This window comes from Macaca mulatta, chromosome 1 (assembly GCF_049350105.2).
Source record: "Macaca mulatta isolate MMU2019108-1 chromosome 1, T2T-MMU8v2.0, whole genome shotgun sequence".
Lineage (NCBI taxonomy): Eukaryota > Metazoa > Chordata > Mammalia > Primates > Cercopithecidae > Macaca > Macaca mulatta.
This window is the reverse complement of record NC_133406.1, coordinates 140,342,568-140,359,254: the sequence shown is the minus strand read 5'-3', so window position 1 is coordinate 140,359,254 and position 16,687 is coordinate 140,342,568. Positions and strand designations below refer to the sequence as shown.

The window sequence follows — 16,687 nt, the reverse complement described above, 5'->3', positions numbered from 1 at the left end:
ACCCTGTCTTAAAAAAAAAAAAAAAGGCATTTTATTTAACTCAGTGTACGTATATAAAATATTGTTTCAACATGTAATCAATATAAAATTATTCATAAGCTATTTTACGTCCTTTTTAGTGGTGCTACATCTTCATAATCCAGCTTATATTTTACATTTATAACACATCTCAATTCAGTCTGGCCACATTTTCCAAAAGTGGATAATTCATTGCCTTGTAGTAGATAAAAATAAACTATTACTGTTTGTCTGTAACTAGATGTGTGAATTGTTTTGAATGATTAAAACTACCATGTCTTATGTCATTTTTCAGGAAAGGTTGTAAAGGTCTCATATGATGAGTGGAACAGAAAAATACAAGACAACTTTGAAAAGCTATTTCATGTTTCAGAAGACCCTTCAGATTTAAATGAAAAGCATCCAAATCTGGTTCACAAACGTGGCATATACAAAGATAGTTATGGAGCTTCAAGTCCCTGGTGTGACTATCAGCTCAGGCCTAATTTTACTATAGCAATGGTTGTGGTAGGTGATCCGTTTGTAAAAACATTTCAGAAAATGATGTGCTAGCGTTTGCTTGGTTCCTTATTCCCATTTGTTTTCGAATTCACTTAATGGCTAAAAAGTAGTATATTGCTTACTAGCTAGTTTTAAATAGTCTTTTCTAATTCATCAGGTATTATGCGTATCACCTTTGACCTGTAACATTCAGTATCCAAGAACAGAGAATAATGGATGATGACTGATGAAGTGCTTCCTAGAGTTTTTCACATTCAGAGCACACATAGAAGATGATATTTGTGGCCAGATGCAGTGGCTCACACCTGTCATCCCATTTTGGGGACCAAAGCAGGAGGATCACTTGAGCCCAGGAGTTTGAGACCAGCCTGGATATCATAATGAGGCCCCACCTCCATATTTAAAAAAAAAGAAAAGAAAAGAAAATGATATTTGTATAGCACAATAGGCTACATGGAGGAGGCTGCTTGTGCTAGATCCAGCTACTTCAGTTAGCCTCAGGCCCCACCCAGCTGCCCTGAAAGCTGAGGGTCTCTGTATCCTACACACCTGTGCTCTAACCAGTGCCTCAGCACACTAGTTAGAAAGCCCTGAACTAGTGAACTAAAGTGGATAGCTTCAATTAACATCCTGTTTTCTTTGTTGCATTGCTGCAATTAGTTTTGTCTAGCAAAGAATTCTAGATTCTCTCCTTTTTTAAATCTATACTTTAGTCTAAAAATAAACTATAAGGAAGTAAAATAGAGAAGGTATGTGTTCTTCTATGCCTGCCTAGCTGTTTTCACATTGTCAAAAAGAGTACCAAACCTAGTACTCTAAATTATAGTAGAATGAAAAGTATAAAAGTACACAAAGGTAGCTTTGGTTCAGTGTGCACTTGATTTTATTTAACCATTGAAATGAATGCATATTCTTAGTCAACAATGCTTTCTCTCTTCTTTGTATCTCAAGTAAATTTACTCATGCTATTGGAGTAAAAGTTCTGTATTTATTTATGGCCCCAGAAGCAAAAAATGGGTATCAGATGTACTTAAAGAAAGCTATTACAAACTCGACGAAGAATGAATTACATACATTTAAGTGTGTGCTGTCTGGGTTCAGTGACTCATGCCTGTAATTCCAACACTTTGGGAGGCTGAGGTGGGAGGATTGCTTGAGCTCAGGAGTTCAAGATCAGCCTGGGCAACACAGTGAGACTTCATCTCCACAAAAATTTAAAAAATATATTAGCCTGTAGTCCCAGCTGCTCAGGAGGCTGAGGCTAATCGCCTGATCCCAGGAGATTGAGGCTGCACTGAGCTCTGATCTCGCCACTGCACTCCAGCCTGGTGACAGAGGGAGACCCTGTCTCCAAAGGGGTTAAAATAAAAGTGTGTTCTGCCTTCAGTGTAGCTGTGGCAACTTCCTTTTAGAGCTGAGTAACTTTCTTGAGGTGACAGAGAAATAATCACCTCTAAAAGCTATCCTAACTTCTATGGCCAAAAACAGTCCTTCTAAGTCAGGCTCATAGGATTAGATCTGGTTAGGTATCTACACTCAAATTCTGACCCTCACTGTATTTTAAGTAATTTTTTTTCAAGTTTATGAATAGTTTCTGTGGGTAGGAACTAATTGTTCTGTGATCTTAAAAATTTATATATTTGTTTTTGGCATTCACTAGGCCCCTGAGCTCTTTACTACAGCAAAAGCATGGAAAGCTTTGGAGATTGCAGAAAAAAAATTGCTTGGTCCCCTTGGCATGAAAACTTTAGATCCAGAGTAAGTTGGAATATAAGTATTAAGAATGTTGTTGATATTATATTTAATCCAAATACATTGACATCAACCCTACTTTTTTTTTTTTTTTAAGCCAGGGCAAAAATTTTTGTAGAGATGCCATCTCTACAAAAATAAAAATTAAAAACAAATTATCTAGGAGAGATTGTGTACACCTATAGTCCTAGCTACTCAGGAGGCTAAGGCAGGAGTATCAGTTGAGCCAGGAGATCAAGGCTATAGTGAGCTATGATGGCACCACTGCACTTCAGCCTGCTTGACAGAATGAGACACTGTATTAAAACACACATGCACGCACACACACACCAAAACCCACAATTAAAGCTTACTCTTGTGGCCAGCTCTCCAAAAAAAGTAACAAATGGAGTATAGATAACTGTGTTTTAACTTCTATGTATTATAATAAAGCAATATGTATATTCAGTTGCTATTTGTAGCCTGATAATAAGCCAATTTTAATTTTAAAATAATTTTATGGAGAAGCTTAAAAACTACCTTTCCGGCCGGGCGCGGTGGCTCAAGCCTGTAATCCCAGCACTTTGAGAGGCCGAGATGGGCGGATCACGAGGTCAGGAGATCAAGACCATCCTGGCTAACACGGTGAAACCCCGTCTCTACTGAAAAATACAAAATATTAGCCGGGCGTGGTGGCGGGCGCCTGTAGTCCCAGCTACTCCGGAGGCTGAGGGAGGAGAATGGCGTGAACCCGGGAGTCGGAGCTTGCAGTGAGCTGAGATCCGGTCACTGCACTCCAGCCTGGGCGACAGAGCGAGACTCCGTCTCAAAAAAAAAAAAAAAAAAAAAAAAAAAAAAAACTACCTTTCCAATCTATAATTAATAAAACCATGTCTTTAATTTTTACTAATTCAAATTATTCTATGTATATTTCAATTATTAGACAGGCCTCCATATATTAGAGGCCTAGGAAATAGTTGACTTCAAACCAACCCATATTTAGTGCCAGGCTAGCTTCTTTTAAGGCAAGATACCAGAATATTTTACAGTTTTTATATTAACCAGTATTTGTTAATCATTTTTAACACATGATTAAAGTCCTGTGAACTCAGTATGTACTAATTTAAGGTTAGATAAATGATGCACTAATGCTGAGCTTATTCTGTAGATTAGAAGACAAAATAATTAATTTCTCTTACCTTTGTTATTGAAATTTTTCAATGCTTTCTCTGTAATATCTGATCATCTTTTATTTAACTTAAATTTTAATCATTTTGCAGTGATATGGTTTACTGTGGAATTTATGACAATGCATTAGACAATGACAACTACAATCTTGCAAAAGGTTTCAATTATCACCAAGGACCTGTAAGAATTTCATTTATCTTCTGAGTTTCAGTTTAAATTATTTTTCAAGTAATTTTTAGACATTTATGGGTTTTTTTTTTTTTTTTTTTGTCTTTACTTTTGAATAATCTTTTTTAGGAGTGGCTGTGGCCTATTGGATATTTTCTTCGTGCAAAATTATATTTTTCCAGATTGATGGGCCCGGAGACTACTGCAAAGACTATAGTTTTGGTTAAAAATGTTCTTTCCCGACACTATGTTCATCTTGAGAGGTAAGTCATCAGCAGCATGTAATTTCCATAACTAGTGTTTAGTCGGTTTACTAGCTATTAGGTAAATTACAGTTTCTTAGAATTGATTTCTATATGCCCTAGGTATCCCAATGAAAAGTGAAGCCTTTATTCTTTAACATGACAAATTCTGTTATATAATTTTCACTTTCTCTTATTTTAGGTTATTTATTTTAAGTTGAGGTCTTGATATTGTGTGATTTATACATGTGGAATTTTGATTTTTTTAATTTTCCTGATGTTTTTGGATATGGTTAGCACAGGATAAATATAAAAATTTAAGGTACTCACCCTGGGCCTTTTGAGTTAATTGATTTAAAGATATATCAAGAAATAGTTTTCAGAAATGCTTTCATTATAGTTAAAATATCAGAGTTGGTCTTTTGCCTGTTATTTCAAAAACCATTTTTCACTTCCTTGTCCTAATTATTAGCAAATAGACAGTGTCAGAGTTACATATCTTTATAAGATAGTATAAATTCAGAGGGTATCTTAATTTCCCAAATTTTATATTATACATAAGTATATCTATGTTCTATTCCTCAAATTATGAATAAGCAGCACAAATTTCATCTCCTTTCTTACAAGCACATAAGGGACTTCTGTGCATTTCATATTAATAGAGCCACTCCTGGTTTCTTTTGTTTGGTTGTCACCATGGTATAGATTTTATCATCCTTTTAACCTATTTATGTCTTTGTATCTAAAGTGGATTTCTTGTACATAGTAGCATGTAATCGGGTCTTGCTCTCCTGTAGCATGACAGTTTCGGCTTTTGGAATATTTAGACCATTTACATTTAAGGTGATTACTGAAATTGTGAAATTTAAGTGTTTGTTGTCTATTTATTCTGTCTGTTTTTTGTTAGCTTTTTCCTCTTTTTGTGCTTCTTTTGCATTGAATATTATTTCATTTTAATCTCCTTTGTTGGCTAATTAGATATAATTATTGTTTATTTAAAATGGTTGCTTTAGGTTTATAGTATATGTCTTTATAGTTTACCTTCCAGTGATTTACCACTTCAAGTAAGGTATAAAGAACCTTAAAATAGTATAGTTTCATTTTTCCTCTCCCGGCCCATGTGCTTATTATTGTCATCCATTTTGCTTTTACATGTTATAACCCCCCACACTACATGGCTACTACTTTTGTTTAGGCCGTCAGTTATTTTTTAATGATCTTTAAATAATACATTAAAAAGTCTAATTACTCTTGTAGTTGCCATTTTCAGTGCTCTTCATATTTTTGTGATGTTCTGTATTTCCATCTTGTATCATTTTCCTTCTACCCGAAGGACTTTTTCCATCATGTCTTTGTAGTGTTTGCCTCCTCATGATGAGTTCTTTCAATTCTTGTAAGTGTAAAAACAGATGTGTTTTGCCTTTATTTTAAAGATATTTTCACTGAGTATAGAATTCAAAGTTAAGCTTTCTCTCTTTCATACTTTAAAGTGGTTACATCGTTTTGATAAGAAATCTGCTAACATTTTTATGTCTAACCTACCATCACATCCATCCTGGTGTTTTTCATTTCACACATTGTAGTTTTCATTTCTCTTATCTGGGTCGTCTTTATATCTTCCATGTCTGTTTAATGTTTTGAACATTTCTGGGTTGCTTTTGCTTGTGAGTATTCTCTTTATTATGGGTCAGATCACCCTGCTTCTTTGCCTGGTAGTTTTTGTTTTTTGATTTTTGAAGAGACAGCGGTCTTGCTATCTTGCCCAGGCTGGTCTTAAACTCCTAGGCTCAAGCAGTCCTCCCACCTCGGCCTCCTGAAGTGCTGAGATTACAGGCATGAGCCACCACACCCAGCCATTTGCCTGGTTATTTTTTATTAGATACCAGATGTGCATTTTACCTTGTTGGGTGCTAGATTTTTGGTGTTTCTATAAATGTTTTTGAGCTTTGTTTTGGAATGCAGTGAAATTACTTGGAAAGAGTTTGATCCTTTCCGGTCTTGATTTTAAGCTTATTAGACCTGACCGGAATAGGATTTGGTCTAGGAATAATTATTCTCTATTAGTGAATCAAGACCTATCTGTGTTCTCTAGCCTGTATTTCAAAAATTATGACGTTTTCAAATCTGCCTGATGGGAACAAGCAAGTGTTCCCAACACTATGTGAGTGCCATGTACTGCTTCTTCTCATCCTTTTGGATGGTTCTTTCCTTGTTCTTTGGTTGTTTCCTCTTGTGAATTTGCTGGTTGGTACACTACAGATACTTGAGTGGGACCCTCTGCATATCTTCAGAGTTCTCTCTTTGTACAGCTCCCTCCTCTCTAGTACTCTATCCTGCAAATTGTAGCTGCTTTATAGTGTTCCTGGATTCTCAGTTCAACTCAAGGAAGTCTGCCAGGCTCCACCTGTGTTCCCCCTCTCTGTGCCAAATCCCGGAAATTCTCAAGGCAGTAAGGTATGGTAATCATAGGGTTTGCTTCATTTGTTTCTCATTCCTCAAGGATCACTATTTGTTGCCTAATGTCTAATGTCTTAATGTCCAGTTCTTCATTTGTATCAGACAGGAGGGAAATTTCTGTCCATACTACTTCCTGTTTGTCATGTATGGAAGTCCTTCCTTGCTTTCTGGCCCAGCAAGGTTTTCAAGACTCATCTTTTGCTTTCACTACCCCAGCCTGGAATTGGGCAATTCTCTAAGGAGCCCTTGCTCTTTATAGTGAAAAATGTTATTTAGAAGCTAGATCGGAACACATGGTGTATTGATTATTACTATGCCCCCCAGTAGATAGGGCTAGGGAATATGTAATAATAATGCATAAATATAGGTAAATACATACACATGTATCTTCATTTCAATGTATCCTATGTATATTGAAAACCTGAGTTTACACCAGTTCCAATCTATTGCTCACTGTTTAATTCTATTTTTCTCCCTCTCTATATTTGTAATTCCGTTTTCCAACAATTAATAACCTACTTCCCACATTGGGCTGTCACCACCACATACAGTCTGCTCACCCAGCTTCGGCCTGATACCCCACACTAAGTCGCCTGTATGTGTGGAGCCCTCCTGACACCACTTGGTTTGTAACTGCCCACTCGGGACCACTCTCACCCTTGGTGAACTCCCTCTTCATACCTCTTGAACTCTAACATCCTGCTCTATACTACCTATTACCCTTTCCTCTCCATTTGTGGTCACCTGCCATGCTCTGTCCCACCTAATGACTTCAGGATGAATTTTTCAGGAAAGCAAGGGAAAAGGGACTTCCTTATATTTGTATGGACACATTCCATGTCCTAGTGTCCAAGTCTAATTATGGGCAGCATATTCATGGTTTTGTAACCTCATTTTGTTTTTTAATTTTGGTAGTCTGTTAGTTTGCTAGAGCTGCAGTAACAGAGCACTACAAACTGAGTGACTTAAATAATAGAAATTGTTAAACAGCAGAATATTGTCTCAGAGTTCTAGAGGCCAGAAATCTGAAAAATCAAGGCATGGACAGAGCCATCCTCCCTCTGAAGGCATTAGGGAAAGGTCTCTTCCAGCCCTCTCTCTTAGCTGCTGATAATCCTGTGGCTTGTGGCAGCAAAACTCCAATCTTCATGTGGCATTATCTTAACTAATTACATCTGCAGTGACCCAATTTCCAAACAGGTTCACATTCTGAGGTACTGGGGGCTAGGACTTCAACATACAAATTCTGTGGAAATACAATTCAACACATTACAGATGCCCAGTTATCCAGCTTCAGTCATTTGGCATTTTACTCTGATGTAGCTTGAATACTTGGAAACATACATTTTCTATATTTTCCAGGTTTCTATGACTTTTTTTTTAAATATAGTACCCAGCTGATATTAGTTATTATCCAAAATACCCTATTTTACCTAATGGGGTTATTTTTTCCCATTTTTACTATGAAATATTTGATGCCCACTGAAGCGTGTACGTAATATAGCCCTGAGTTACAAACCATAATAATGAAACAAGTCTGTTCCCACGACCCAACTTAAAAATGAAACATTACAGATTTCTGTACTTTTTAAATTCGTGTTTCATTTTTAAGGGATTACATTGAAATTAACAATAAATTTGATGTACTAACATCACTGTGTTCTGATAGAGAGGGCTGGAACAAGTTATTTAACCTCTGTAAATCTCTCTTACCTCTCTATAGATAGGAATACTTATGGTGCCTACCTTATAGGGTTACTGTGAACATTAAATGAGATAATATATGTAAAGCAGTTAGTATTAGAATATAAAGGCATAATAAATACTAAGTTTATTATTCAGTAGAATGAGAAATTGATTGACATTTTTTTTCTTTAAGTAGAAAGTACTCTGGAATGGCATTTCCCCCCTAATCGTAGTTCTTAGTGTTTCTTCATTACTTTTAGTTTTACAGTTTTATCAAGATCACACATGACACATCTGCATAATTACAATTTGAGTCTCATAAACTTACTCCAAAAGGAATAAAATTATGCCTGAGAGAGTATTTATCTCTATATTTATATGTAGCTTGTAATGGTAGTTTCTTCTATGTTTTTAATACATAAAGGGATTCCTTGTATTTAAAAGTCTCAAATTCCTTGGCCGGGCGCGGTGGCTCAAGCCTGTAATCCCAGCACTTTGGGAGGCCGAGGCGGGCGGATCACAAGGTCAGGAGATCGAGACCACAGTGAAACCCCGTCTCTACTAAAAATACAAAAAATTAGCCGGGCGCGGTGGCGGGCGCCTGTAGTCCCAGCTACTCAGGAGGCTGAGGCAGGAGAATGGCGGGAACCCGGGAGGCGGAGCTTGCAGTGAGCCGAGATCGCGCCACTGCACTCCAGCCTGGGCAACAGCGTGAGACTCCGTCTCAAAAAAAAAAAAAAAAAAAAAAAAAAAAAAAAAAAAAGTCTCAAATTCCAAAGATGGAATGTCAAAGAATAATTTCAGTCTAAATTCATTTGTATGTCTTTAGGATATTGTTTTATTTTGTAGCAAATGACTACATATGATTATTTTCTGCACTAGAAGGCAAAAATCACCAGGTCTTGCCTATTTTGTTAAAATGTATTAAATCATGTCTTTGTAAAATGTCTTTTTTTTTCATTCAGATCCCCTTGGAAAGGACTTCCAGAACTGACCAATGAGAATGCCCAATACTGTCCTTTCAGCTGTGAAACACAAGCCTGGTCAATTTCTACTATTCTTGAGACACTTTATGATTTATAGTTGATTACAGATAGTAAGTATGCAATTACTTGTGTTATAGGAAGCAAGGCCATCATATGTAAATGCCTTATATGCACAGGCTCAAGTCATTTTAAAAATCTCATTTATTATAATATTGATGCTCAATTAGGTAAGATTGTAAAAGCATTGATTTTTTTTAATGTACAGAGTAGATTTCAATTTGAATCAGAAAGAAATATCATTACCAATGAAATGTGTTTGAGTTCAGTAAGAATTCTTCAAATGCCTAGAAATCCAGAGTTTGAAAAAGAAATATCATGTAATCTTCTATTTGTACATAAATAAAAATAAAATATGAAAATATAATGAAAGAAATGGAAAGATAGCTTTTAACTGTGGTATATATAATCTTCAGTAACAATACATACTGAATAGGCTGTGGTTCATTAATATTATCACCACTTACTATAGTATTCTTAATACAATGCTCACTGCATTTAATAAATATTTAATAAATGGTGAATGATAGAAGTTTCCACCTACAATATATGTTCCTAAATGGAGCACAGATGTTCAAACTGCTTTCATTTTTTCACTGATATATTCATTTGTGTGTAATATAATGAATGCCAACAGTATATTTTATATGATTTACTTATGTGGGGAAACAGGCAAAGCATTAGGAAATTTATTTCCTGAAAACAGTTTTGTAAAATTAGTATTGAGTTCTAGTTTACTATTATAAGATAGCTTACATTTTCAAAATGGAAATGGTTGGTCATATTTCTAGAATTGTAAAGAAAAAGAAAAAAGGATGTTATATTAGTTTTCTAAAACTCAACTACCTTTAGTTCATGTTCAAAAATCTATTGCTAGATCATAGTAGATACTGGTTTTCTATTAACTCAGAACCTACATTGACAAGTTTAACATTGAGAAGAATCTTAACAAAAATATGGGTATTAATTCAGTATATATCTTAAATTCAGTAAAATCATTGGAAATTTTTCATGTTAACTTATTTTAAGATACCTTAAAAATCTTAAAGTCACAAAAGGAAAAAGGTTTTTAACGTTTATATGAGTTCACATTTTTTAATAGAACTTATTTCCTAGATAGAACTTTTTTACTGTTTTTTACTGTTTTCTTAAGAAAACAGTTAAATCATTGTGCGTTCAATTGGAAAAAAGTAGTTGCAAGAATTCTTTCATTGCTATATAATATTCAGTGGCTCATTTATAGCTAATAAAATAATGGTGTTTTAAAATAATGCTACTTTAAAAGTAGCATTTTTTAACTTAAAAACCTTAACTATGACTAAGAAATAAAACTAAAGGAGAAAACCAGCAAATAAAACTTCTGGGCAGCAAAAATTTACAAATGCTTCAGATGTCAAATACCCATTCTTGAAAGCTCGTGTAATTTACTTTATGATTATCTGCCTGCTCCTCTTCAAAGCTGACCTTGCTTTAGAGATAGTTTTAACTAGTTTAGTTTTCTGGTTTCCAAAACTGAAACAGATTAAATCCTACAAATTTAAGGACAGTTGTGACAATAATCTGACCACTGTCTATAAACACACTGGTTTCCAAATCTCCCTTTCTTCTTCAGTTCCTTCCTTGCTCAATATATAACCTTCTCTAAACTGTGCAGGTAAAAGGAATGACTTTCCTTGAGAGAACCATTAGTTCATCAAAGGTTTATGTAGTTTTGTTGCTCTACCCTAACTTTGATATTAAGGGAGGTAAGAAAGGTAACAGAAAACCAGCATATTTAAGCCAAAGCACGAAGTAATCACTGACAGTTAAATGTGACCAAAATAATTAAAATTCACAATTTTTTAAATGTAGTCATTTTGGGTTATCTCTAGTAAGGCAAATACCCACATTGGTAAATTTTTAGGATATTGTGTTGCACTAGAAAACTAAGTAGTTCATCTTTCTAATGAGGAAGATTAATGAAAGAACATTATTATATTCTGCATGGTATATTTTAAAGTTTAAGAAGGCATGTTAAACATTATTTCCTCTATGGTAGTTAAAATACAAAATTAGATTTTTAAAAGGTGTCATTTGACTAAAGAACGTTTAGGTAGAATGCATCATACTTGAGTGATGCTGGATAAGGTATTATTATATTTCAACAATGGACTATGCCTTGGTTTTTCACTAATCAAAATCAAAATTACTCTTTAACATGAGAAATGAATTTGCCAGTTTAGTATGCTGTGGTATTTTAATAACTTTTCTAAGATAATTGGGAAAACATGAGACTGGTCATATTTATGAATATTGTAACATGTGAATTGTAATCCACTTCTGATATGTCTTGAACTACTCTGTCTAGTGGGCAAATGTCATTGTTATCTCTGTGTGTTAAGAAAATAAAAGTATTTTCTAAAGGTCTATATTTTGCTTTCATTCATAGCCATTGCGCCCAGCTAATTTTTTGTTTTTTACTTATTTTTTATTTTGTAGAGACAGGATTCTACACTATGTTCCCTAGGTTGGTCTCAGCCTCCTGGCCTTAAGTGATCCTCCTGGCTCAGCCTCCCAGAGGCAATTAATTTGTCAGTGCTGACCAGAGCCATTTATTCAGTGCTTGCCTACTTTAGGTGCTTACCTTTTTGCAGGAGGCAGAGAGCAGGAAGAACTTTATACTGTTTGGATTATTTATTTCATTAGGCATGTTGAAAGGAGCAAAATCAACTTCCAATTTATAAATCTGTTAGAAACTATACACTTCTTTTCTGGTGACAATGGGCCTCCTGGAAAAATAAAAATAATTTTTTTTAAATAAATAAAAATAAGCTGTGCACTTTCCTGGTACTTCTTGAAACCTTTTACTCAAGTGTGAATTTTTTATTTACTTTTGATCAACTTACTAACAGTAAACACTACAGGCCAGAAGACATAATATATATACATACCTCCTAAAGTAGCCAATTTTTTTTTTTACTTTTCATTATATTACTGAATAATATACGTATTTATAGAAAAGCATCTAATGACCAACGTTGATCAATTTGGTTTTTGCCTTAGCTACTGTTGGTTTCTTTTTACTGCAGATATGTATATCTTCATCTTCAGATAAAAGATATTAACCTAAAAATCCCAACCTGTAACTATCACAGCAAACTTGCCAAAATTATTTATATAGAACCTCAGTGTGCCAATATAATAAACTCATAGAATTTGCTTAATAGCTGTTGGTTTCCCTGCAACAACCCCCGCCACCACCCGCCAATTTGTATGAGCCTTGAATTATAGAGTAGTGCTAATACTTTGTCATTCCGGCTGTAGTTATGTTGGTTAGAGCACGGTTTTTCGTTTGTTTGTTTTGTTTTTGTTTTTTTAAAGAGAGTCTTGCTTTGCTGCCCAAGCCTGATTACATACAGCTCATTACAGCCTCAACCTCCTGGGCTCAAACTGTCCTCCCACCTCAGCATCCCAAGTAGCTAGGATGACAGGCGTGCAACTACTGCACCCACCTAATTTTTGCATTTGTTTTGTAGAGATGGGGGCCACACTGTGTTGTCTAGGCTGGTCTCAACCTCCTGGGCTCAAGCAGTCCTCCCATCTCATCCCACCTCAGCCTCCCAAAGTGCTGATGATAAGCGTGACCATTTCTGGCCAGTTTTTTCTTTAATCAGATCTTTCAGCACTTGCCTCCACCTTTGTAATCTCTTCTGTCTCTTCAATGTTTATGTCAGTCTCAATAACCACCACTGTTTCTATTTCCTTCTAGTTTTATTTTTTATAAGTGCATCTGGTATGAGGTGAGACATTACTTAGGTTTTTTTCCAAATTGTTAAATCCCAAACTTATAAGTTGAATATGATTGATGGGAAGTCCTTTTTTAATCTTGAATTATTCTTTAATGGTAGGGTCTACTAGAATACACTGTTTTCTGTGCCCATTCACCTATCTCACTATTCTAGTTGTTGTTTTAATATTTGTTAGAGCATTTTCTCACCACCTTTCTGTCTCATCAGTTCCCTAGGCTTCTTTTTCAGAATCTTATTTACTCCCACTTACTCTTTATATGTATTTTTCCAAATCCAAAAACTATGCTCTTAGCATTTTTACTAAACATGCCCTCATACTATTGATAACAACAGACATATTGGCATTATTTAATCTTATCTTAAAACATAAGCTGTTTATTTAAAAATTTTTAGCTTGTTGGAATTCTTCCTAATTTTTATGTTTATGATTGCTGTGACCCATTTTGGTTCAATTTGATGGTCAATTGGTCAGAATAGAAAATTCAGATTCAAGAAACATTAATGGAGCCCCTACTATGTAAGGAATTTTACATTGGAGGTATTATATCCCTTTTGTAAATCAGAACATTGATAATCTTACCATAAATCACATAGCAGATAAATTGTTGGACCCAAGACTCAAACTCTGATTTTCCTATCACAAATTGTCTTACACAAACCCTCAAGATTGCTGTCTTCTGTGCTTGCCCTCCTGCTTCCTCCCTCCGTCAACCCATAGGACCCACTGTTGCTATTATCAGTTTGCCATGGAAAGCATTAGGTCTGTTCCGCTTGAGCCTAGGTATACTTCTTTATTATTACCTGGCCAAAATTCTCGTATCTGCAGCCGTCTGCACTAATAGGATAACCCATGTGTTCCTGGCTAAATGTGTAGACTCAGTGACAAGCATGGGCTAGGTTATCAAATAGGATAAATTTGCAAATGTAAGTATCTTATCAAGGAAGGTGAAACAGAAAAGTCAGAGACAACAGGAAGTGTTAATAATTAAGAGAAGGCCAACTGGTTAAAGTTGGTCCAAAGGAATTTCGGTCAAAAGGCAGGGCCCGTGCCCATGCATTTTTAACACCAAAGGGAACAAGCTATGGAAATTTTCTAAAAAATATGGCACTTAATTCTGCAAGTGTTCAATGTTAATATATTTATTGTAACTGATATATTTTCAAAGTACAAAACTGAGCACTAAGTCTTATTAGATATCTTTTTTATCACATCAAGGAGCAGTACTCCAAAAATGATTTATCTTGGCTCCCACATCACATTCAATGGATCACAAAGTCTTGTCACTTTTACCTGACTGCAGATTTCTACTCATACTCTTTATCTTGTGCATAGATTAACATAATAATCTTTAAATTGATGACAATTTACTCTATCCCTCATAGAGCTATGAGGAAAACCTTTCTTGAACACTGATACTGTCTATTAGTGGTCAGAGGACATTGAGGATTTGCTATGATTCGGCCTCAGTCTCTTTCCAGTCCTATTGTTATAGTGTCTCCTTGCTTTTCCCAAAGCTGATTACTTGCCTCCCTGAACCTTTGCTTCTTCAATTGCAAAAACAGTGACTATAACATCTGTGGGTAGTAAGAATTCATGAGGGCAACCCATAGTATATTTAAGTTTCACTGCCTATAATAGAACCTAAATAATAATGGTCTACATAAGATAGATGTCAAGGGTGTGCACCCCAGAGCTGATATGATGGTTCCGTTGTCATCAAGAACCAAAGCTAGCATTTAATGACAGAATACTCAAGAACTTCTCAAATATTTCTTTTAATATGAGCTCACTGTCTCTTAGATGTTATAAGCAGGGGTAGACAATAATCTGTTTACTTTTTGTAATGTTTTTAGAGGCAGTCTCGCTCTGTCACCCAGACTGGAATGCAGTAGTATGATCATAGTTTACTACAGCCTCCAACTCCTAGGCTCAAGTGATCCTCCTGCCTCAGCCTCTCAGAGAGCTGGCACTACAGGCATGTGCCACCAAGCCTGGTTAATTTTTAATATATTGTAGATATAAGGCCTCACTGTGTTGCCCAGGCTGGCCTCAAACTCCGGAACTCAAGCGACCCTCTAGCCTCAGCCTCCCAAAGTGTTGGGATTACAGGCATGAGCCACTGCACCAGCCTATTTGTTTATTTTAACCATAGGGGAAACAACTCAAAGTTTACATCATCTAAATTGATGGCAAATTTTAAGGCTTGGCTAAAATAACAAATTTTCTCATCTAAAAAAAAAAATTCTAATTTTATACTTAAACTCTAAAGAAGCAGAAGAGCTATTACTGAAGTCTTTACTAATAAAGCAAGATAGAATTCTACAGGAATTTTTGTTGGTTTTGGTTTGGTTGATTTTAATTCTACTTTGGTCTTTCTCATCATTGGACAACGTGGGGAAGTGTATTTCAGACAAATAAATGAACTAGTTTGCAATAAATAGAGTGTGACTGTTTGATAGACTTCCCTTCTTTCTGAATGTCTACAAAAGATCAGCTTTTTTATTTTCTTTAAGCAACTTCAAAGCACTAAGACCTAGAGATCTGTTTTTTTTTTTTTTTTTTTGAGATACAGTCTCACTGTTTTTCTTTTTTTTTTTTTTTTTTTTTTTTTTTTTTTGAGACGGAGTCTCACGCTGTTGCCCAGGCTGGAGTGCAGTGGCGCGATCTCGGCTCACTGCAAGCTCCGCCTCCCGGGTTCCCGCCATTCTCCTGCCTCAGCCTCCTGAGTAGCTGGGACTACAGGCGCCCGCCACCGCGCCCGGCTAATTTTTTGTATTTTTAGTAGAGACGGGGTTTCACTGTGGTCTCGATCTCCTGACCTTGTGATCCGCCCGCCTCGGCCTCCCAAAGTGCTGGGATTACAGGCTTGAGCCACCGCGCCCGGCAGTCTCACTGTTTTTCCTAGGCTGGTCTTGAATGCCTGAGCTCAAGCAATCCTCCTGCCTCAGCCTCTCTCAGCCTCCAGAGTAGCTGGGATTGCAGGCACACAACCCACATCTGGCTAGAGATCTATTTCTCTTAGAGATTCACTTACTGGAATTCAGCTCTGCATACTCAGAAATAAGCAAATATATGCTTCCCTCGGGGGTCTTCATTTCTGTGTGTTTCTCATAATGTCATTGTTCCACTGAGCCAATTGTGAGTCTAGTGTTTAAAAATATGCCATTTCCATAAGACACAGTTCCCCAAGCCAGTGCTTCCCACCCTTTACATGTTACAGAACACATTTAAAAAGATAAGCTTGGACTGAGTGTGGTGGCTCACACCTGTAATCCCAGCACTCTGACTTAAGGGGATAGTTTATCAGTTTTCAGCCTATAAATTTCTTTTGTTGTTTTGTTTGTTTTCTTTCAGTGAATGGAATATAAATTTCTTATGGAATGTTTAAGTATAATTGCTTTCCTAGAGAAAAAGAAATTGTGTTTTGAAACATAACATATGCATCGTTAAAGAACAACAATTAAGTGAACAGCATGAACCCACCACAGAGTTGAAAAGGAAAACAAATAGCCTGCCCCTATTTTAGACAATACTACAGCCATGCAAAGATAGTAGCTTTTTATTTCAGGAATTCCTGTCTAGGAAGATGAGACTGTAAACCAACTAAAACAGCTTGCTCACCAGTATTTTTCTGATAATTATCTTGCTCATCAAGATTTATTTTAAAACACTTGCCTCATTTTGTCCACCAATACAAAGCTATTATTTTTAAACTCTGCCTAATCCCAACCAGCTCCACCTTGCAATAGCTGCCTTAAAAATCACCCAGCTATGTCCCAACACTCTTTAAATACCATACCCTGACTTACCCCTTCTGAGAAAATATTAAGATTTTGTTAAGATGGTGTTTTTCCTTGCAGCAAT

General features: G+C 35.9%; 1 protein-coding gene across 6 annotated transcripts in view; it reads left to right on the top strand.

Moving 5' to 3' along the window:
* Window positions 1-11,440, top strand: part of AGL (amylo-alpha-1, 6-glucosidase, 4-alpha-glucanotransferase) — a 73,153-nt gene extending 61,713 nt beyond the window's left edge. For all 6 annotated transcript variants that reach the window (XM_077952591.1, XM_001106354.5, XM_001106287.5 and 3 more), the window contains 5 exons: window positions 314-525; window positions 2,180-2,277; window positions 3,531-3,618; window positions 3,736-3,869; window positions 8,957-11,440. In XM_077952591.1, coding sequence (XP_077808717.1) covers window positions 314-525; window positions 2,180-2,277; window positions 3,531-3,618; window positions 3,736-3,869; window positions 8,957-9,074 — 650 coding nt within the window. In that variant the 3' untranslated portion in view covers window positions 9,075-11,440. The remainder of the gene's footprint in view (window positions 1-313; window positions 526-2,179; window positions 2,278-3,530; window positions 3,619-3,735; window positions 3,870-8,956) is intronic.
* Window positions 11,441-16,687: the final 5,247 nt, after the last annotated feature.